Source organism: Lissotriton vulgaris, chromosome 2_1 (assembly GCF_964263255.1).
Source record: "Lissotriton vulgaris chromosome 2_1, aLisVul1.2, whole genome shotgun sequence".
Lineage (NCBI taxonomy): Eukaryota > Metazoa > Chordata > Amphibia > Caudata > Salamandridae > Lissotriton > Lissotriton vulgaris.
Window position 1 is genome coordinate 379,740,472 of NC_141687.1, and position 24,099 is coordinate 379,764,570.

A 24,099-nucleotide genomic window follows, 5' to 3' on the forward strand; every position below is an offset into this window, starting at 1 on the left:
AAACGGGGAAACAGGTTTGTAGTCCGGGATCAATCTCCCTGACTGAAAAAACTGAAAAAGTGCTATATAATCTATTGCTCAACTAAAGCGTTCTAATCTCCCTGGCTCAAACCCGTGCTACATAATGCTGCACAAAAGACACCATACATTAAGGTAACATTTCTGATTGTTTCAATGTTGATCGCGGTACTTTTGATTTCCGCTTTGAGCTGGTCTTGCAAGGCAAAAGGTTTAATTTATTTCTCTTGCTATGGAGGATGACAGGGTAGCTGACAAGTTCGGACTGGCCTGCCGGGCAAGCGGGCAACTGCCATGAAGGCCAGAACCCCTTGGTGGCCAGTTTCAGACTTCAACAGGTTATAACACGACAACACGACGTAGCATATACTGACTGTAGGTTTGCTCTAACTTATATGCACTTTGTAGATCAGGGTAGGGACAAGGCATGCATAGAGGCCTCGTGCTTTTCAGTAGAAATAACGTGACACGGACACAAGGCTGCTCTGGTCGGACCGGAAGTCTCGAGCGACCTCCGACCATTTATTTATAGCCTTCAGGCCACGCCTGGCCTGAAGGTGCAACAATGTGTGGAAGTGGTTCCGGGGCTCAGCCGAGACCCTCGGACCACTAGAGCGTTACATCCCTTCCCAAATTAGTTCTTGTTTCTCAAAGTTCAACGTTGCTCATGAATCATACGCAAAGTCCGCCAGTTTCTGACTGGGCCTGGGGTTTGGCCTCAGATGGTACATGTTTCTTCCTCTCGCTGGGGCTATTGCTTGCATCGGGGATTGCGCTGGTGATGTTGCAGTCGCCGGAGTCTTATCCCCTTCATGTTGTGCTACTTGGGTATGATTCTCGTGTTGATCAGTGAGCATAATGTCCATGTAGCTTTCAAGGCCTCCTTCATCTGCTGTTGACGTTGCAGGGATCCGCTTGAACCAGGATATATTGCGGGTTACTTCTTCTCCATTTCTCTGCGCGGTGATTGCGGTGCCTTTCGTGGTCTTGATGCCCCAGGGGTCGGGTTCATATGGTGTTCTGAACTTGCCTCCCGGCCATCGGGTTCTCAGCAACACTGTGTCACCTGGTGCTAGTGTTCGACTACGTGTTCTCCTCTTTTTATTTGCTCTGTCGTTGTTTACTCTCCTCCTCCTTTGGGTTTCTTCGGGTTTGTACTGCTCTGCTGTCCATCCATCGGTCATCGGGAGACTATCCTGTCGGTTTCCTGCAAACATCAATGACCACGGTGTTCTTTGTGTTGTGCTGTGTGGCGTACTTCTGTATTCACCGAGGAAGTGTTGCAACGCTTTTTCTGGGTCACTCTCCTCTATTCCGGCTATTCTCAGCATTTTGTTGATGGTCCGCATGAATCTCTCGGCTTCACCATTCGCCTGCGGCCACTGCGGTGTTATGCGATGATGTTTGATTCCTAGGTTCTTCAAGAATTCATGAAATTCACCTCCCTGAAATGGGGGCCCATTGTCCGTTTTGAGTATCTGGGGGCGTCCAAACATGGCGAACACTTTGTCTAAGATGGGCTGGACGTTCTTGAAACTGGTGGATTCTGCTAGCTCCACAATAGGATACTTGGAAAATGAGTCTATGAGCACGACAGTTGTACGCCCATCGGGGAAGCTCCCAAAGTCCATGCTAACCCATGACCATGGTGTTGGGGCATGTTCTTCAGTGACAATAGGTGCCAGAGTTTCCTGGTTGCTGGTGAGTTGGCATGCTCGGCAGTTCTTTACTCGAGTGTCAATGCTGACGTCCATTTCTGGGAACCACACTTTTTCCCTCATTCGACTCTTCATCCTCCGTATTCCTTGGTGCCAACGTGGTGGCGTGCTCTTGCAGACTTAGGGGTATTACTATGCGGCGTCCCCTGAGGACTAGTCCATTTTCAGCCATGCTAAGCTCGTTGTGGATCTTCCATATGTGTCCTAATCTGGTGCGATCGACTTCTGGCCAGTCATGGTTGTCCTTCAGAAATCCTTGCCACGTTCCAGACTGGATGGTATTTGTCACCTTCTGTAGCACCTTGTCTTGGCGGTAGTGTTCCAGTATCAACGGGATTGACATGGCTTGGGGGCACGCGCTCTGTGCTAGAAGGTTGATTTCTTCTTCAAACAGCGTTTCTTCCTCTCCTGATTCCATGGTCTCCGCTGCTGGATGACGGGATAGGAAATCCGCTGGATTCTTTTCTCCCGGCCGGTAGACAAGGTCCATGTGGTACTGTTGTACTTGGATTGCCCACCTCTCGATTCTGGGAGGTGGATGTGGGGCGGTTCCTCTGAAAAGAGGTATTAACGGCTGGTGATCGGTGACTAGTCGGAAAGGGCACCCGGCCACATATAGATGGAAATGGTTGCAGGCCCACTTTACTGCCAGTGCCTCCCTCTCGATTTGTGAGTAGCGAGCTTCGGTGGCCGTTAGCGCCTTGCTGGCAAATGCTAAGGGTGTCCATACCCCCGGCTCTGCTTATTGAGTGAGTAGGGCCCAAAGCCCTACTGGGCTGGCATCGACTAGGATTTCAGTTTTTCTGGCTGTGTCAAAGTATGCAAGAGTCGTTGTGTCTAACAGTGCTGCCTTGATTTTTGCAAATGCTTGCTCCTCTTCGGAACCCCACTTCCACTGTGCATCCTTCTTGGTTAGGGCACGGAGCGGCTCTGCGATTGTTGCGAGGCCAGGAATGAAACGTGCACAGTACTGCGCCATCCCTAGGAAGCTCCTCACCTCAGACGCTGTCAATGGGGCTGGTGCATGCTTGATGGCATGTGACTTGCGTGGATCTACTTTCACTCCTTGGTTATCAAAGATGTATCCAAAGAACTCCACTGTCTTTTGGAAGAATTTGCATTTCTCTCGGTGTAGTGTGACACCGTGTTCTGAAAGTCGTTTCAGTGTTGCACGTAACCTCTGGTGGTGTTCCTCGCTGGTTTTTGAATGAATGAGGATGTCATCTCTGACATTTAGTACTCCTTGTAGTCCGGATAGCACCTCTTTGATCGTGTTCTGAAAGATTTCGGCAGCTGACGAGATGCCAAAATTCAAGCGTTTATACCTTCGCAGCCCAAGATGCGTGGAGAATGTCGTTATATATCTGCTTTCTTCCGCCAGCCGGAGTTGGTGGTATCCGGCGTTAAGATCAAGTTTAGAGAACCACTGGGCTCCGTTGAGGTCTGCTAAAATGTCATCTACTGTCGGTGTGAGGTGTCGTTCACCTTTGATGGCCTTGTTAGGCATGCGCATGTCTATGCAGATGCGGATTTTTCCTGGTTGGCAGGGTTTTTCGGCGATCACCATCGGTGAAACCCACGGGGTAGGGCCAGTGACTTTCTCAATCACGTCTTTTTGTTCTAGCTTCTCTAGCTCATCCTCCACCGCTGTTCTGAGATGGAATGGTATCCGCCTGTGCCGGAGAGCGATGGGCTGTACTGTCTTATCGATGTGTAGTTTTATTGGCGGTCTCTTGATCATGCCTAAGCCTTGAAATAGGGTTGGGAATTGCAGTAACAGTTCGTCAACTTGAGTGCTTTTGACAGCGTTGGCGAACGCGATGAGCTGTAGGTCTTCCGCCGTGTGGCTGCCGACGAGTAGGTCTGCCTCTCTGTCTACCACGTGGAATGTTGTGGTTACTTCGTGTTCTTCTGCCTTCACTTGGACCACCATTTTGCCTCGCAGTGGAAGTGGCTCTTTCCCGCCATATGTGAATATGCGGACCTTTGACGGAATCAGTCTTGGCTTTGGGTTTAAGTTCTTGTAATGCTGGATTCCCATGACGTTGACTGTTGCGCCAGTGTCAATTACTCCGACGGCTGGGGAACCGTCTATTAGGATGTTGCACTTAGGTTGTGGTCTTCGCCGCCGTTTTAGGTCACTCGTGAACGAGACGAAGTAGCATTCGTCGTCTTCATCTTCAGATGAATCATCAAGTCTGTCGTACCGTCGGTATTGTGGCCTCATGTCTCGTGGCGATTGTCTCTCTTCTATTTCTAGTTGTCAGACTGCTCCAGACAGTGACTTCTTACTGGACGATCCTCGTCCTCTGGCTCTCCCTCGGCACACCCTGGAGAAGTGATTCGGGATCCCACAGTTTGAACAGGTCTTTCCACGTGCCGGACAGCTTTCTGCGTCATGTGCTTCTCGTCCACAGTATCCACACTGTGATTTCCTCTGCGTTCGGGTTGGCCATCGGCCTCTTCCGCCTCTTGAGGATGTTCTGATCGCGTCGACTCTTTCCGTCTTAATCGTCACTCCAGGGCTTATGCTGGTGTTAAGTGCTGCCTCCATCGCAGATGATCGTACATCGGACAGTTCATGAGATCTTGCCAGTAGGAGGATCTCTTCTAACGTGATCTTGGGTTGTCGGAGGATCAGCGTCCTCAGTGGTTTGTTTCTGCATCCTTGAATCAGTTGGGCGGTGACTTCCTTGTTCTGATCGTCTTCAGTGCACGTGCTGACGAGTTCCCGCAGGCGAGCGTGGAATGCATCCATGGTTTCGCCCTCTCGTTGTCGAGACTGTCGAAACTTGAACCTTTCGTAATGTGGGTTTAGTTGAGGATCAAAATGCGCGTTGAGAGCTTGGACTGCTGCGTCATAGTCATCAGATTCTCCTGTGTCCGGGAGATGCTTGAACACCTTGTATATCTCCTCACCTCCGAAATGAATAAGCAGGGAGCGTTTCACTTCGTTGTCCTTCTCCCTCGTGGCTATGAAATAGTTGTTTAATCTCCCTAGCCATACAGCCCACCTGGGCGCGGCAGTTGAGGGGTCCGCTAGTCCACTGAAGGGTGGCAATGCCTGTACTTGAGCGTGTTGCGCATGTTGCAGGGGTGGAGGCTGTGCTGTGGTAGCCTGTTGTTGCACGGCATTGTTGCCCGGTGCTGCGGCTTGGTGCTGTACTGCATTGTTGTCTGGTTGGTTGGACATTTGGTTGGCGGCGTGTGGTGTTGCACGCTGTGTTGAAGTCTCACTTGTTTAATTTCAAGTTTTGCCAATGCTTGTTGGCTCGATGGGGTCTGTGGTGTTGTTCTTAATGTTGTCTTGCCAATGCTTGTTGGCTCAATGGTGTCTGTGGTGTTGCTCTTAATGTTGTCGTGCCTTGCCCTTGCTTGCTGGCTTGTGTGTGTATCACTCGTGATGGCGTTTGGCTTTGCCACTGCTTGTTTTTTTTTTTTTCTTTCCGTTTGTCTGCTGTTCTAGCCTGTTGTGAGGGCGCGACCTTCCCCCGCTTATCGGCGGCTCTGCCGATGTTTCCTTTGGTTGTTGGGCCTGCGCTGGGATTCACACGCGGTCTCCGCGTGTGCTCGGCTCTTCGTGGTGCCGGCTTGCGTGTGCGCATGCGTGGGGCTCTGCGGCGGCCTCCGCAGCGTTCTCGGGCCTCGCGCTTGCTTGCTCCTTCCTCCCGGTGCCTAATGCAGCCTTGGTCCCCCGCTGCTTACCGGGCTTGGAGCTTCTGGTCGCCTCCTGTGCGGTCCTGGATGGGGACAGGTTCGCCGTCGGTCCTGGGAAGGACCCGTGTCCCGCTCGATGCTCCGCTCTCGAGCCTGCAGCAGACGTCGTGTTCAGGTAGGGACAGGGCTATCCCACCCTCGTCGCCAGTGTAGGTTTGCTCTAACTTATATGCACTTTGTAGATCAGGGTAGGGACAAGGCATGCATAGAGGCCTCGTGCTTTTCAGTAGAAATAACGTGACACGGACACAAGGCTGCTCTGGTCGGACCGGAAGTCTCTAGCGACCTCCGGCCATTTATTTATAGCCTTCAGGCCACGCCTGGCCTGAAGGTGCAACAATGTGTGGAAGTGGTTCCGGGGCTCAGCCGTGACCCTCGGACCACTAGAACGTTACACTGACAACGCTGCTGTGCCCCTGGCCAACCGTACCACATTATAACCTAGCTTCCCTGTGTATTTATTTTTAGTGTTTTACTTAGCACCTGCTTCACGGTTATTCTCAAGCTCATTGACGGCCCTCAAAACATTGAACAGGTGCAGCACCGAGATTCGGATTGCACAGAGCCTGATGCACATGTATTCAAAACCTTTTCGAAAAGGTTTGTGTGTTGTGTTCCTGTCTAGCGCATAGTTACTTAAATTGTGGTGAGCCCAGGGAGTAAGTCCTAAAAAAAGAAGTGGGGGGTAACTCATCAAGTTAGGTAGAATGGGTGTGACATCACAGAGCATGACATCAAATGTGAAATCACAGGAAGTGAAAAAAACAGAGGACGGGAGGGAGAGTATTACGGATGGATTCGTACTCCCTATACATGTTTACATAAACAAAGAGAATCCACCTAGTAGTGTTTGGAAGTGTTCCTCACAGTGGTGTGGAGCACTTAGTGTTTTTTAAAATACCCCTCACACACGAAAAGGACCCTTGGTGTCATGCTTCATCATAGGGGTCTTCGCACCCCTCTACAGATTGCGGCGTGCTACGACCTACGACTACATGGAAGCACTTATAATAATAGACTATGTATGGTGCATGTGAGGGTATTTTATGTGAGTGAGTGGTGGGATGAGTGAAACGTTTAAAAAGTACCTGACTCGTAGGACTCTGAAAAAAACTTTAATTAGGTCCCCGGGCTGGTGCTGTTAAAAAAAGTGAAGTGCCAGGTGTTGATGTTGTGATTATGTACATCACCTCATGTGTGCGTCGACATGTTTTGGAGACCAAGCTCCTTCTTCAGGACGGGGTGCACAACTTCCCCACCTTACTCACGTTTCAGTATGCAAAAAACAATTTGGTATTTACAAAAAAGTGAAAATATATATATATATGTGTATGGTCTATAGGTTACAATGTACCTACAGCCATGGGTGTCCGCAGGGGGGGCAAGGAGGGGTGCTTGCCCCCCCCCCCCCCCCCCCCCCCCCCGGAGCGACCCTCCTTGCCCCCCCTGCAGACGCCCATGAAAACCGTGACTTCAAGACGGGGTTCTCACTCTCCTTCCTCTCCTTTCTTTTATTTGCTTCCCTGTGAAATGGATCCAAAAAAGAAAGATGCTTTTGCTGGAAATGTAGTTTTTTTATCACATTTTAATTACAAAGTGCTGCATTGGGAATAAAAGGCTAAAAATATGAAAAATAGATAAATAACTAAATAAAGTAAGACAGAGTGGTAGCAAACTGGCCAAACTGATTTTATTCACACTGAAACACATTAGTGCCACTTTTACAGAGTTTGCCAGTGAAGCGCTATTTTTGTTTTCTTGTCTTTGTTTTCCCTGGACTTGGAACTAGTGCACCAATCCTGGAGGTACCAAAATGTGTGGATTCGAAAACAAAATGTGTGCTGCGGCTCTGCGTCCAGGGATGTGGTCTTTTTACCATACTGCTTACGTTTTGTAAGGATATAAGAAATGGCCATTGAAATGGGTCCACTCAGGGCCCTGTAGTCGTGTCCTTAACTTTTCAGGCAAAAGCACTCACTGATTTCTGAATAGTGAGTATAAAAGCATTAAGGTAACCATGTTGTTCCTGCTTACATTTCCCATGGTTTGCTAAATTTTGCATTCTCTATAAGTGTTTGCTTCTTCCAGGATGTTGTTCCTTTTTTTTTTTGTAGGCCGCATGTTGCTCTTGTCTAGTGCGTAATTTAAATTGCGCATCCAGGCGTTTATAGCGGGAAACAATTGGGTTGTAGTTGAAAACGGTGGGAGTTTTTCTCAGTGTGGCAGTACGGTGTTCAGTGGGGGAGAGGATGTGGCACTATGGTCTGAGCTTTTGAATTTGGAACTGGGAACCAGGTTCAGCCTTAATAACCAGCCCACCAGACCACTCTCCTGCGAGAGCACAATCACATGCTAGACCTTAGAAGGCTTCGCTACATCTTAGAAGTCCTGGTGTCTTCGCACCAGCAGGTGGACCCTAGCATGACAAGTGTAGGTTAACCTTCAAGGCTTGTCCACCACTATCCATACTGAAGTTCACCTCCAGTCTTGCGGGCAGGCCTATGAAGCAGCACACCCTAGAACAACAGTCACTGAGGTCACAGGACCCTTGAGAAGGGCCAGCTCTAGGGCGGTGCAACCAGTGTGACCGCACCGGGTGCTGACTTTAGGTGAAGGCATCATGTTTGCAAGTATATTATGGTTTAAAAAACACTTGCTGCCTCCTTCCTGGCTTTCAGCAATTTTCGGCAACAATAAAAATGTCATGATGACTCTGATGATTAATGTTCTTCCTAGAGAGAGATCAGAATTTTGTCTAGTGGAAGTTTTGACTCCTGGAAAGGTAGCTCAGAGGGTTAATGTATCGGCTGCAAAGAACATGCTCCATGCAGATCACAATGTGCACATAATGTAAATAGGTCGGTGATCTACTGCTTTTGTCAGAGATCCTTTTTGCAGTTTATAAGTTAAAATCCTAACTTAGAACAGTGAGCTATTAACTATCATCCAAGAGCTGCATACAAACTGCAAGGTATAAATTCGAGCGTTATGTTCCCCACCACCCCTCGGCCCACCCCATCCCCCAGTCTTTGATTATCCTAATGTCCCAAAAAGTGTTCTTTTGGACAGAAATCAATTCTGATTATTAAGGAGAACCCCCAACCATGGTATTACGTTTTAAATTCCGGGTATTGTGTTTCTCCAGACCAATCGCTATAAAACTATACGGGCAACTAGTATGGTTGTCATGTGACTCCTACACCTTGTAGTCCTTAGTCTTATGTAACATTTTCTATACAGTGATTTACACACATATTGATTGTCTCTGTGTAATGTGTGTGATGTAAAGTGCTCTGACACCCTACAATGGTATGAGTGGCGCTGTAAATCAAATTAAATGCATCTGAGAGAGAGTGGTTATGGAGACTTGGGGGGGCACAGTTAAAGGGTGATAGTGAGGGAATCCATGGCAGAGGTGGTCATTGGGGGGCACTAACAAACATTAATGCACAGGACATCACCAGTGCTATGGCTGGCCCTGCCCTTGAGGCCAGTCTGCCTCACCCAAGGGTACCTCCATTGGCCTTGTTTCAGCAGCAGTAGCTGCAATTCACCAGGGATTGGCAATGCAGGATTTGCACACACCAAACTAAGTTCGCAAACTTCAGTCTCCCTGCTTCATTCACAAGCACTTTTAACTTGTGCTGCCTGCTGTGGGACCACTGGAATTAACCCCTTCCATGCTGGGCCGTTTCCGCCGCTGTGCGGTAAACAAAAGAACAGGGCGGGGCCGTGACGAACCCCAGCCGTCATCAGCACACGAGCGCCGCAGAGCGTGACGGCTGGGGTTCGTCACCAGCATGGAAGGGGTTAAGTATGCAGCTAAGGATGACAACATTATGCCGTAGTGTTGACTAAATTATGCATTAAAAAAAGGCTGCATCGTAATGCAGTATATTTTCAGATATTTTATTATTTTGACGTGTGTACACATGCTAACAGTCTCTGGAAATATTTTCCCTTATTAGTACCAGTGTAACATACAAATGCAGCAGTGGGAAAGGTGACCAGTCAACCTTTACAATAGGCCATCCACTCCGCAGTAACACAAGTCACATTTTATATTAACTTTTGATATGTTTGAGCTACAAACAATTTATTAGTTTAAATGGTCAGATCATGCAGCAGATCTTGCATTATGAGGCAAATATGGCAGAGCCATAATTTTTGAGAAAACATTTACAAACTAGGATATTTTGCCATTCATGTTTGAACTGCTGTTGTTGAAAAAGGGTGAAGTACTGATGACAGAAACTCCATGGCTCGGAGACAAATGGCTTGTGTTTCCACATTTTGTCGTATTTGGTACATTCTGTGATTAGAAGCATATCCCACTATGTAAATATATTTTAATATCAATAACTCATTATAACCTTAAATAATCATGTGTTTCCATTGGTTGATTAAACTGGGCAGTGAAATGCCAAACAAATACTAAAAATTGGGATGTCTGCGCATTCTAGCCACACCTCTGGCTCCACCCACAGATCCAATCCTTGGGTTATTCCCGCCCTCTGATTCTCCGCCCTCTGTTCCCCTACTTTTTTCCCTCCACTTCGACCACTGTGTAAGACTTAGCATCCCTGGACCTGTGATGTGGCGCAGCTGCGGGCGCCGCATGTGCCACACATTTACGATGCCGGGCTTCCGCATAAGGGAGCTGGCCTTTATTGTATCCCTAAGCGTGCGCACTATGTCAGTTTGACATTGACTACACGTAGAGGGACTCTAAGTTTCTTTTAAAAAATATAGCTAACATTTGGACCTATACATTTTATTTTGTATAAGTTAATTGAATGTGTGTAAAATTTAGCAATGCCCGGGGAATTCTAGTAAAGAGAGCACCCACTGTCAAATCACTAGCGTGTGTGATTGCTACATTATTTATTACTAACTTTGACGTTGTGCTTTAACTTTGGATAAAAGTTATCATGAAGTCTAGCACCAAGAAGCCAATATTGGTAAATATGTGTGCTACAAATAATCCCTAACATACACTGTGCATACAGTATATTTAATCTGGTGCTTTAATCATTGGCTGTTTTAAAGTATTCTGATAAAAATCGAATCGTGCTGAAGACAGCCTTGATTGGTGTTGGATCGAGGGTGTTGGATCGAGGACCCAGAAGTCTGCACACCTAGCAGACAGAGATAAAGCACCGTGTCAGAAAGTTTAGCGTTTTCCCTACAGGTGGTGTTTGTTGGCCCGTGGCAGGATCAGTCACATGTTCTGGATTCCTGGCATTTAATTGAGTCTATCCTAGTTCTGCGCCTCAGTGTTTCGTGTGCCCCACCTGGCACACATCATGTCGGAGGATGGTGATGACGTTAACAATTTGCCCCTCCCCCCTGGAAAAATGTCTGCGGACGCCCGTGCTAAATGGTGCTGCAGTGTGCACATAAACCAAGGAAGAGCAACATTATCTGTCAGCGGCATTTGCCACTGTGGATGTTCGTAAATCATGGGCGCTGTTGAAGAATTGACTGCTTGAATGTGCCTTGTCTCACTAATAATTTGAAGATGTTTCTGTAGTGGTTGCTGTACTGTTGAAGTACCCAGTATCCATGCCTGTATCGTACTTCTGAGTAGAAAGGCTGTGGACATTCGGGGAGTGTGGTGTTGTACTCTGTAATTTCAGGAGAGATGGGCAGCATTGGTGCTGAGAGGGACCCTGAGTGACTGTTGGGTTGGTGCTTGGGGATTGTGTTGGGTGGAGTCTTTTAAGGTTATCTTGAAAGGAGGCACCAAGGAATGAAATTGCAGTACACCGTATATGTGTATTGAGAGGGCTAATCAAATGCAGGCAGCTGAAGCTCTTGGAAGTGACCTGAGAGTGTGTGCCTTGTACGGTCAGCTCAATCAAATTTGATCTGTGTCTTGGAGAATTGGGGTTTCTCTTCTGTAATTAGCTTTTTTTATTGTTTGCAGTATTTTATGTGCCCTTTGCCTATGGAGCTTCCTGTAGAAGGGTGGCAGGCCCATGCCCGTCGCAAGTGGGCTTCATCAACACCATCGTTCAAAGAAAAGTTCAGTCCGAGTGCTGCCCTGATGGATAGCATCCTTGCCTGCCAACTCCAGTACGTAATGCCGGAGGTGGAGGTACCCACCTATGTATCGGCCATTTAGCTGCTTTGCACCCCTTCTATCTGTGGTGACAGTTGTATCACCTTTCTTTACATGGTATTTGCTGTTTATATCCACTTTAGGTATAGTTTGATGTGTCCACGTCCAGCATGTAATGCTTTTTTTACCCAGTTTACATAAATACTCTTTTTGTCCTTCCCATATATATTTACTATTGTGCCGACCATCCTTTATTTTACACCTGCTGAACCCGTGTCTCGTATGCAATGACTACTTTAATCACCTCTTTTATGTAATGATGGCTGTACCTACCTACTTCATGCAGTGACTGATGTGCCCTTTCCTGTAAGTAATGAACACAAAGACCCTTGCCTTTAAGTAATGTCCTTTGTTGCTGCCTTCAGTACACGTTTTTCTGTGCCCACCAAGGTTAATCAGTGGGTGAATCTGATCTGTTTTCATAGGAATGCTGGAAAGGCTGAATTTAAATAATAGTCTGTCTCTGGGCCTCTTTTTCGGGCCCTACCCTGTAACTATGGTATAGGAACAGGATATGTACTCAAACCTGAAGGCTACAAATCAATAATGTGCTGTCTGTTTCTTTTATCTAAGAATTTTAAGGCAGATGTTTCCTTTCTTCTCTCAATCAGCTATAATTCTATGTCAGGACGGAGGCTCTGATTATGCTCATCTCAATTTCTTTACTGAAATACAGCAGCCAATCAAGAAACAGTAAAGAAAAACGAAAACTACATTACCCATAAACCCTGGGTAACCATAGAGTACATAAACAGTATATAAAGAGTCATAGAGGTCACAACTTCCTCTTTCTTTGCTGCTCCGCAGCCAGTTAAGTGCAGTTTCATCTACTTTGCTACTATGCTAAATTGTTATTGTAGTCATTAGCGCGCTTTGGTTGCTCTGTTTAGCGCTGTTATTGTATGCTAATTTCTGAACCTTCCGGTTCCTGCGCTTTCAGTTTTTGCTCTTTGCGCTTTACCTTATTGCTGTTCTTTACCGCTTGTGCGGTGGCCTGCCAGCTCCTTCTTCCCGGTCAGAAGATCAGAGCGATCAAACGGGAGTTGCGCTTGGTCTTGTCCAAACAAGTGGTCTCTTTACGGACAGTGGCTCGGATTGTGGGTCTCTTGTCCTCTTCAATCCAAGCCATTTTCCTGTGTCCCTTACATTATCGCGCTCTTCAACGCCTCAAGATCAGGCATCTTCAGAAGGGACTTTGGTACTCCGATCTCATTCCTCTTTCGGAGGAGGCTCGCTGGGAAATGATGTGGTGGCTGGACCACATGGAGTCTTGGAATAGTCGTGCACTGTTCGGGTCGACTCCAGACGTGGTTATCGAGTCGGATGCGAGTCTTTGGGGATGGGGAGCCCGGTGCGGTTCTCTGACAACTTGAATTGAAAATTGAAAATTCATGGCACGAATGTTAGCAAATTTTAAATCCTTATGGTACCTGCTACAATATCTTCACTGTAGGACTCTGGCAATTCATGTTATGTGTAGATTCAGGAATTCCTGATTCAGTACCTTCATTTGAAAAGATGGCCACCTACTTCATTAGTGGTGCTTACAGAAAGACCAACGTGAATTTCACCAGGTGCCCTTCATTGGTTACTCCAGCTTAGCTGAGCCCAGGTCAAGGTTTTCCATAAACATCAGTGCATTTAACTGTATTGACCAATTTCAAGTTCCAGCCACCTTACTGGAACACATGATATATTTGACAGTTAACATTTAAATATTATTTGTACAGTTACATACTACCATTTCAGCCTCCCACTCATTACCTCCAAACTCTTTGCCTTTAATCAGCTTGTCCCGTCATTCATCCCTGCAAGGTTTCCCCTCCTGTCACTTTATTAAACCACCACCACTGGTTCAGTGATGCGTAGAGTTTTGGGTGGTGAAGGGTTTTTAGTGTTTGGAAATAAATGAAGCGTAGGATGGTGTGGGGTTTTAAGGGTTCAGGGATATTTGGAGCTTATGTGTAGAAAGGGTTTTTAGGGTTCAGGGATGCAGGAGTTTAGGGGAGGAGAGGGGAATTAGGGGTCATGAATGAGTGTTTTTCAGAGATGGGGAGGGATTTTTAGGGTTCCGTGATGACTGGAGTTTATGGGTGTTGCAGGATTTTAAGGGTTTAGGGATGGATGTGCTGTAGTAGTAGGAAAAAGTCTTTAGGATTCGGGAATTGGTGGAGTTAAGTGTGTGGGTAGGTTGAGAGATGGATAAAGTCCTGGGAGTGCCGGAACGACTGGAGGCGGGAAATGCGGAGCGCTTCCTAGAGACCTGGATCCGCACCCAGCTGTGTCCGCAAGGCCTGTCCAGTGTTTTTGTCATCGAACGGGCGCATAGGGCCCTGGTTCCCCCTCCATGCCCGGGTGAACCCCCTAGGGCTCTAATTGGAAAGATCCTACACTACAAAGATCGTGATTGTATCTTGAAGGCGGCAAGGGAAGCGGAGTCTCTCACAATCGAGAACAGTCGAGTGTCCATTTATCCTGATTATACACAAGTGCAGGAGCAATGGAAGTCCTACCTGGGAGTTAAGCAAAAACTCCGCGAGATGAAGATTCAATACATGCTCTTATACCCGGCCAAACTCAAGGTGCTCTCGCAAGGCCGAGCGCACTTCCTTGAATCCCCGGCGGAGGTGTGGGAGTGGCTGGAGATAAGGGGGGACGACCTGCCCCCCGGTGAACGTGGTGGTCCCCGTGAGTCGTGGGGGACCCGTCCCCAGTGACGACGTCGGGGCACTGGGAGACGCCGATCTGGATCACGGGGTCCTGTGGAGCCCCGAGTTACGGTGGGAGCGGATGGTGCTGTCCGCATGGGATTGTCATCGACGGGAGCTGCTCCGGAGTCCCCTGAAGCATCTGCCCCTGGAGAGATTTTGGTCCCTGATACCCTGCTGGACACTATGCCCGATACAGACTCTACGGCCCCAGTGATCACTGAGACTGGCTTTTCCGAGCCACGGATGGAGGAGGCTCCAGCTTGAGGTACTGTCTTGTTTCTGGTTTGATGTCCTTTGAAGGGCCTTCTGTTCGTTCGTTGGTGGCTCACTGATGCTCCTATCTTGTACTGGGAGCCCCTGGATGGCTGGGTGGAGCGGAGGACTTGCATCCCGCTGGACAGTGGTATGCAGGGTGGGGTCCACATTTCCTGAACGGGGGACCGGCCTGACCTGAGGCTGATATCAGCAGACACGCCCAGAGATTGTCCTGCGAAGCTGGGTCCCATGGGGAGCTGGGAGGGGGGGGTGGGTGGAATTGGTTTGGTTGTGTGTGAGTGTGTGTTGAGTGGGCTGAATGGGGTGGCTGTGTACGTTCTGGCACTGGCAGGGGAAGGGCGGGGTAGCATTTTTGGTTGTTGCTGTCCTATTGCCCGTGGGTGGGGGGGTGTTTTTGAGGGGGTTCCGAGTTTGAGGGTTTTTAGAGGGTGGGATGGGGTGAGTGCGGAAAATGTTACTGGCATTGAATATATTGTGATCCAGGTTTCTATGTGGCTGGCTGAGTGGGCTGTTCCGTCCGGCCAAGCTGGTGTCTGGGCCCCGGAGGTGGCAGGTCGCAATGTATGCATCAAACGGCCCGTTTGGGCGCAATCTTCGACCATGGGTTTTAAATTCTTAACTTGGAACGTGCGCGGTTTGGGTACTTGCGCCAAGAGACACAGGGTCCTTTCCTTCCTCAAGCGACATGGGTCTCTGTGGCGTGCCTTCAGGAGACCCATTTCGATGAGGAGGGTGCTCAGCGGCTGTCCAAGAAATGGAGAGGCCAGATGTTCCATTCCTCCTTCTCCATGTATGCCAGGGGGGTCCTTATCTGGGTGGTGCCTGGGATTCTCTGTGCTGTCCAATATGTTGAAGCAGACGTCGAAGGCAGGTATCTGCTTTTGCGGATAAGGCTAGATGACAGGGAATTCTTACTCTTGAACTCCTATGCCCTGAATATCGATGACCCGAACTTTTTCTCCCACCTTCAGGATCTCGTTGCTTCAGACGTAGATGCCCCCTTCCTCTGGCTTGGGGATTTCAATTGCGTATTGGACCCCGAAATGGACAGACATCCTCCTCGCTCTGGCACGAAGCCGCGTATGACGGCGTGCCTTCAGGAAGTCATGCACAATTTGGGGGCTGTGGATGTGTGGCGCATGAGTCACCCCACACAGAGACTATATACTTGTCATACCCCAACGCACGGAACACATAGTAGACTGGACTGCGTTCTTGCGGCCAATCTTGCTCTGTCTCTCACTTTGACGGTTACACACCAGGCCCGCTTTCTGTAGGATCATGCCCCGGTAACATGCATGGCGCAGTGGGCTGACCAGGCTGCCCGTCCCCGTACCTGGCGGATGCCGATGGACATCCTCCAGGACCAGGTGGGAAGAGAACATGTGGCGACTGCCCTATCGGACTACATAGATTTGAACTGGGAGAACGGTGACCTGCCCTACTCCACCAGGTGGGAGGCCCTGAAGGCGGTGATGCACGGAGCCTGTATGGGCCTCACATAATGGGTCCGGAAACAGCTACTCTCTGATTTATAAGATGCTGAGAACGTGCTCCGGCACTGTCAGACTCGGCCGGATCCTGACGCTTCAGATCAGGAGGCGGAGAAGACGGCCCAGGTGTCTGTGCATGACATTCTCACCCGCCTTGATAAATACACTTTGGGCCAGTACAGACAGCGTCTCAACCGCGAGGGTGACAAATCTGGCCGGCTGCTGGCCTGGATTCTTCGACTGGAGTTCGCACCTGAGAGGATAGTTGCCCTGCGGGCCCCACTTGGGAATATGGTGCACTCGGAGTCTGCTATCCTTGAGGTCCTCCGATCCCATCTGGAGACCGTATATGCAGCTGACCCCTCGATTACGGAGGCTTCCTATCGGCCCTATCTTCAGGACTTGGATCTCCAGACCCTTTCGAGGGAAGCGGCAGAGCAACTGGATGCAGGGTTAACGCTTCAAGAGATCAGTGCTGCCTTTGCCGCCCTGCCACGGGCTAAGACCCCAGGTGGGGACGGTTTTCCGCCTGAATTTTACCATTCGTTCGGTGCAGTCCTAGCCCCACTCTTGTTGAAGGTTTATAATGAAGCCCTGGAGTCTGGCGTTCTCCCGCCCACCATGAACCAGGGAGAGGTCTGTATGATCCTGAAACCGGGTGGGGATGGTTGTGATCCCGCAGCGTTCCGGCCTATCACCCTGATCAACACGGACGCAAAGATCCTCACTAAACTGTTGGCTACTCGCTTAGCCCCCCCTATGGCCCACTTGATCCACCCAGACCAGTGTGTGTTCATCCCTGGCCGTAACACAGTGATGAACTTGCGCCGTCTGAATCATATCCTCCATGAGGTGCGTGGGAGGGAGGATTCTCACGTACTGGTGTCAATCGATCTAGCTAATGCTTTTGACGCGGTTAACTGGGGGTATTTACTGGAGGTGCTCCGGAGGACGGGGTTCGGGCCGGTGTTCTGTAATTGGATCCAAGTGCTCTATAGGGCACCCCGGGCTAGAGTTCGGCTTGGCTCGGCCCGCTCTGAGGAGTGGCCCCTGGGGAGGGGCACCCGACAGGGGTGCCCCCTCTCCCCGCTCCTGTTTGCCCTGGCAATAGAGCCCTTGGCGGTTTCCGCTCGAGCCGAGTTGGAGCAGTGGGGCATTAGGTTGGGCGAGACCACAAACGTGATCTCCCTCTACGCAGACGACGCTCTATTCTATTTGACGGCCCCCAGCAATTCGCTTCCCGCTCTGATGCGGATTTTGGACCGCTTTGGCGCAGCCTCTGGACTGCGCATCAACCCTGGAAAATCTTTGATTTTCCCGCTGGCGGGCTGTGCTTCCGACCCCGACGTTGCTCCCCCATGTCTAGGACTGAGATGGGAGCGCGAGGCGTTCCGCTATCGTGGCATTCAGGTGGCCTTGACCGATGAACACCTTCTGGCCCGCAACGCCGACCGAGTGCTCAGGACTCTTCACCAGTCTGTGTCCTTCTGGAACACACTTCCTCTCTCCCTTATGGGACGTTTGGCGGTCGCCAAGATGGTGATGCACCCCAGGATGTTATATATCTTGCAAAATACCCTGTGCCCGCTTCCCCCTTGAATATTTCGCATGCTCCACTCGCTGCTCACTTCTCTGCTTTGGGCGGGCGGGTGTAGCAGAGTTGCCCTGCGCACGGTGGTCCGGAGTTGGGAGGAGGGGGGCCTGGAGGCTTCGAGGTTTGACCTCTATTACTATGCAGCGCAGCTCCTGCCAGCTGCACGGTGGTTCGCTGACGAGGATAATTGGGAGCTGCAACTACTGATGGGCAGAGCAAACGAGAAGGCTCTAAGAGAGGCTCTAATGCAAGGAAGAGGAGCAGACGAGGCCTTGCCCTATATGGTGCGACACACAGCGGGAGTTTGGCAGCGATTTGTCGAGAAGATATTGAGGCGGGCCCCCTTCCATAGGGAGCTGTCTGTGTGGATTGTAGCCCCGGTGCTCCGAATGGAGGAGGACGTGTCCTACCGGGAGTGGCGGAACGGAGGTTGTGAGACCTTGGCGGACCTCTACCCGGATGACTCCTTTGTGCCTTTGAACGGGCCAGGGAGTCCTTCGAATTGGGCAGGGGGCAATATCTGCATTACAGAGGGCTCCAGGAAGTAGCTAGAACAATGTGGCCTCAGTTTCCGGAGGCACCTCTGCTGACTCGCACCCTCGACATCCTTTTATCGTGTGGTAGAGGAAGGAGGCTGGTCTCCCTATTATACTCAGCCATGCGACAGGACTCGACCCCACCGATCGCGCCGTCCTGGGCGGCCTGGGAGGCAGACTTAGGGTTGGCCCTGGAGCCAGGACAGCGCAAGCGAATTGACCTTCTGACCCGGAAAGTCTTGTGTAATGCACGATTCAAGCTGATCCACTTTAACTTTGTCCACCGCACTTATATGACCCCGGTCTCTCTGAATCGCATCTCAGCGGATAGGCGACACAACTGCCCTAGGTGTGGAGCCGAGAGAGCTGGCTTCTTTCATCTAGCCTGGGAGTGCCCACTGGTCGGGAACTTTTAGAGGGAGGTGGTGGACCATATTGGTCGTGCTACCAAACTCTGATTACTCTGGATCCGCTCCATTGTCTCTTGGCGCTGGTACCCAATCCCAAAAAGAGGAACCTGTCCTACAAGTTTTTACAATTATTACTGGTGTTGGCAAGGCGGCGTTTGGCTATAACTTGGATGGGGCAGAGGGCTCCTGAGATATCCCTCTGGTTGAGGGATGCTAGAGAGTGGTCCCTGGCTGAGCAGACTCATATGCAGCGCACACGCCGTGATGGAAAACTTCAAGATGATCTGCTTGCCTGGAGGATGATGTGTGCGGAGGGGTTGACGAATGATGACTTGGATGCCACCAGTGCCGAATTGTTCACCCCTAGGGGGTCGCGTTCCGAGGGTGACGGGGAGGGAGACGGATTGGAGGGCCCTGGTCCGGGGTAATGCCCAGCTGGACGCACGCTAATGTTCCCGGTTGTATATACCTGTGATTTGCTTTGATTCCCGAAGGTCTACGTCTGGATGCGATGCCTGCACCTATCGGGCCTCACATGGATAGCCTGACTTATCTGCATACTTTGTAACTGATGCCACTCACGGGGGTTTGTTGGTTTTTTGTTCTATGTTAAGACTATGTTTTACTGCAAAGAGCATTTACCCAGTGGGATAGGAGTGGGATTGCATGGAAGACATGGGAGAGAGTAAATATCTGTAAGACTCAGTGGATACAGTGATGTATACATATTTGTTCATGTACGGCTATGATTCCTTGAGATATGCACTGACTTTACGCCGCCCAACCTCCGGGATGTGGGTACATATGGCTGTGTTTTACTCTGAACATTGCATGTAACTACCCTTTGGCCCTCGGTCTACCTGAGAGGCAATGAGGACCTGTGCCTGCTATCTTTCCGCAATAAAAATATTTTTTTTTTTAAAAGAGTAGAAAAGGTATTAAGGGTTCAGGGATGGGTGGATATTAGGGGTCAGAGATGGGTGTTGTTTATGTGTGGGGAGGCATTTATAGGGGGCAGAGATGGATGGGGCTTATGGGTGGTAAGGGATCAGCGAATTAAAAGCATCCAAAGTAATTGCTTGACAATGAAAAACACATACATCCAAAATAATGTCCCCTGGCATAAAGGATTGAAATAAAATACCTTAGACAAAAATATTTCTGAAAGGAAGAACTGTAACCATTTCCTTTACATCTGAAAATATATTTATGCAGAAGCCAATTTGCAAAAATATGACTTTCTATAAACTGGTATCTATGAAATGGAAAATGCCATTCTTCCTGAAAATGTCCATTAAACCGTTTAGATTAAATGGTTTCTCATTAATGGTATTCTATTGCATTGTTTTTCTATGAAATCACATACAACCATCCCAAGAACCTCTGCACAACCTCAACAAATTCCCCATCACCAAACTGTCAGGCATCTAAGGCAGCAACAAGGCCAACCCTCTGCCACACTCTTCATCAACTCCACCCACTATCGAATTTCGCCATGAGTTCATCACTTTGGACCTCATTGAGTGTCTCTTCAAGCAGGTCTGTCTGTTTCAACACTTCTGATACTTCAATGATGGCTACTCGATTGTCTACCCCTCCTAATCTAGAATCTTCGCAGGCACCAACCTCATCTCTATCTGGAACAAGATATGCATCATTGCTTACTTTTCACCTGCAATATTAATTCTCGAAGTCCTTTTTGTCATGTTTGACACTGTCCCCCACAATACCCGGGTGAGAAATAAATTGGTACTTTATTTGATAAAAAAATAATCATAAAAGTAGAACATAAATACAATACATATACAAAACTGAGAGGTTAACATGACCAAAATGTAATAAGACTTTTAAATTTAAGAACCACATTGTCTTTCGGCATGTCGAGGCAGATTTTAAAAAGACCTTACAGCAAAACAAACAACATCCCCCTTTAGTAAAGTTAACAAGCATTTGCAATGCAATGGTCTCAGCATCATTAAAGGTAGAGCTATTGGCATTGCTCATGACATTTCTTTTTTTTAGGACTCGTAGCGATACAGCGCGTCAGCGCTGTACTCGCCGAGATCTTTTGTCACAGACTGTGCTTCCCAGGAGACAGCTTCGGCCACGAGCATTGCCTCTTCAAGGAGGCGATTTCCGCTGGCCACGCGCTCGCGAACGCGCTCAGCTGCGGTCTCCTGGGAAGCAGCAACACCACACTCGCATGCGCAGAAACAGCGACAGACACACACACGAGCGCTCATGCACGCACGCACCCACACATACAGAGAACCCACCCCCGCCGTCGCACACACACACACACACACACGTGCACCGAGCATCCCTCCCCCACCCCTCCGCCGTCGCACACACAGACACACACAGACACACTCGCACACATACAGGCATCCCCCCCCTTCCCCGCTCACAGGTCAACGGCCCTCCGGGCTTGCGCAGCCTCCGACCGCGGGGCTCTCCCTCGGTGCTCCTCCAGGCACTCCGTGGGCGCGGGCTTCACAAAACGGAAGTCCCGCCCCACGATAGGTTTCGTTTTGTCAGTCCCGCCCCACGATAGGTTTCGTTTTGCAGAGCTGATACATTTTCTCTTAAAGAGCTCTGCCCCATGATAAACGGCGCCCAATACCTCCACTTTTTGATGATGTAATTTTCTGCCACAACAAACGGCACACAAGCCGACACATAACAAATATCAGAAATTACACGAATTTGAGCAGACGAGCAGAAAGCGGAGAATTCACCCACATCCCATCAGGACAGACGCAGGCACAGGCAGGTAGTGCCTCCGGGTACACAAGGGTAAAGCTGGTAGGGCAACGGCCTCCGGGACGGCCCAGTTCGAGCAGCTCAGCCTCTGAGAAGCCCTGGGTTCAAGCGTTTGATAACAGCCACTGTTTACAACCAGCTATCTAGGCTGTCCGAGAGTGGGCTAATTGGTAGCGGGTGGGAGCAATATGGTGGCGATTACGGGCAATGGGAGGGGCACAAACAGACACAGGCAGAGGCTTTGAAGTTCGAATTAGGAGGGGGAGGGGTGCGACCCAGCAGACCAGGAGAAGGAAGAAACAAGAGGACACTGGAGAGTTTAATGTCATTCATAATATTAGCAGGCGTGGTGGCCTTTTAGAGGCCTTAACCCCCCACCGCCTCCCCCAATGCTGCTAGAGGACATTCGTTTCCACTGGAGGCACTGAATTCCGAGCTACGAGCTTCTTTGAGTCTCGGCTCCACCATCTGGTTGTTTGATCCTGTGCACGTCGTGTTTACTTCCTGGCTTGCTTCAACGGCTCTCGCCTGCACAAAGTTCTAATACTTATGGGAATGTTTCCATTTAATAAATGCATTGATCTGGCCTGCGTATCTCTTTCACACAAGAGGACCGACAACACACTGGTCAAAGAACATGTGTTACTGGTTCCCCCAGGCGTGTCTAAGCGACACGAAAACGACAAAATGTGAACTGAACCTTTCACTCCAGCGCGTGCTTTACCGTCACACTTAATTATTGTAGTCCGTAAAATGCCCGTCACCGGCCTGTTTGAGTTCTATTTCCTGAGCTGTGCACGTCCACGTGCACCACAGGATCACGGAACATGTCTGCACGCATGCCCTCGAGACACACAGGTCGCTCTTTACCGAGGCCCACTCTCTGTCTCCCTGGTGTACAACTTTAAGAAAATGCCCGTCTCTGCGCCTCGACAGCTCTGTTCCATACTGTGTCTAATCTGCTTTACTCCTTCTAAAGGCGCTGGCTGCAGAGTGCTCCAGATGTGAGCTCAAGGCATGACCGCACAAGTCCATATGTGGCTCGAGGAGCGCTCCTGGTATCTAGCCCTGCTCCCTATCAGTGGCACCATACTCCAGATGTGCAATGAAAGCTGGGCCCCGTGCTCCTGAATGTTAGGACAGGGCACCATACTCTCGATGCGACCTACCATACCGGACACCATGATCCAGGTGTGGCAGCTGCGACTGATGGTCCTAAGCCAGATGGGCCTGGATAGCTTACCTCTACATGGGCGAGAGATGACCCCGAGGCCTAAAGGAAGAGCTCAACAGCCAACGTGTGAGCCAACAGGAAGAGCAGTCAGAAGACACGCTTCTCTTGCTTTTTTTTGTTATTGTGCACATTACAAACAGTTACGAACTAGATTTATATACCAATTGCAAATAAAAAAAATTATGTAAAGCATTGTCATTTACAATGCCAATAACTCAAACTTGAATGCTGCGAGACCTATTGCATTGCAAATGCTTGTTTCTTTAAATCATAAATAAATGGCATTGTCATTTACATTGCCAATACACAGCACTCTGCACTCAACAGCACACACCACTCTGCACCTGCACTCACTGCTCTGCACACTCACTCTGCACTCACTACTCTGCACTCACTATTCTGCACTCACTATTCGGCATTCTGCACACTCACTCTCCCCTCACTACTCTGCACTCTGCACTCACTACTCTGCACTTTGCACTCACTACTCTGCACTCACTACTCTGCACTCTGCACTCACTACTCTGCACTCACTACTCTGCACTCACTATTCTGCATTCTGCACACTCACTCTGCACTCACTACTCTGCACTCTGCACTCACTACTCTGCACTTTGCACTCACTACTCTGCACTCTGCACTCACTACTCTGCACTCTGCACTCACTATTCTGCACTTTGCACACTCACTCTGCACTCACTATTTTGCACTTTGCACACTCACTCTGCACTCACTACTCTGCACTCACTACTCACTACTCTGCACTCACTACTCTGCACTCACTACTCACTACTCTGCACTCACTACTCTGCACTCACTACTCTGCACTCACTATTCACTACTCTGCACTCACTACTCACTACTCTGCACTCACTACTCTGCACTCACTACTCACTACTCTGCACTCACTACTCTGCACTCACTACTCTGCACTCACTACTCTGCACTCACTACTCTGCACTCACTACTCTGCACTCACTACTCACTACTCTGCACTCACTACTCTGCACTCACTACTCTGCACTCACTACTCTGCACTCACTACTCTGCACTCACTACTCACTACTCTGCACTCACTACTCACTACTCTGCACTCACTACTCACTACTCTGCACTCACTATTCTGCACTCAATACTCTGCACTCACTACTCACTACTCTGCACTCACTACTCTGCACTCACTACTCTGCACTCACTACTCACTACTCTGCACTCACTACTCACTACTCTGCACTCACTACTCTGCACTCACTACTCTGCACTCACTACTCACTACTCTGCACTCACTACTCCCTACTCTGCACTCACTACTCACTACTCTGCACTCACTACTCTGCACTCACTACTCTGCACTCACTACTCTGCACTCACTACTCACTACTCTGCACTCACTACTCACTACTCTGCACTCACTACTCACTACTCTGCACTCACTACTCTGCACTCACTACTCTGCACACACTACTCTCTACTCACTACTCTGCACTCACTACTCACTACTCTGC

General features: G+C 49.4%; 1 protein-coding gene across 1 annotated transcript in view; it reads left to right on the forward strand.

Moving 5' to 3' along the window:
* The window catches only part of SMYD4 (SET and MYND domain containing 4), a 111,177-nt gene that overhangs the window by 336 nt on the left and 86,742 nt on the right, over positions 1–24,099 (forward strand). Inside the window, exon 2 of the mRNA XM_086955195.1 lies at positions 11,383–11,531. Within this exon, the coding sequence (XP_086811321.1) occupies positions 11,389–11,531 (143 nt within the window). The 5' untranslated portion in view covers positions 11,383–11,388. The remainder of the gene's footprint in view (positions 1–11,382; positions 11,532–24,099) is intronic.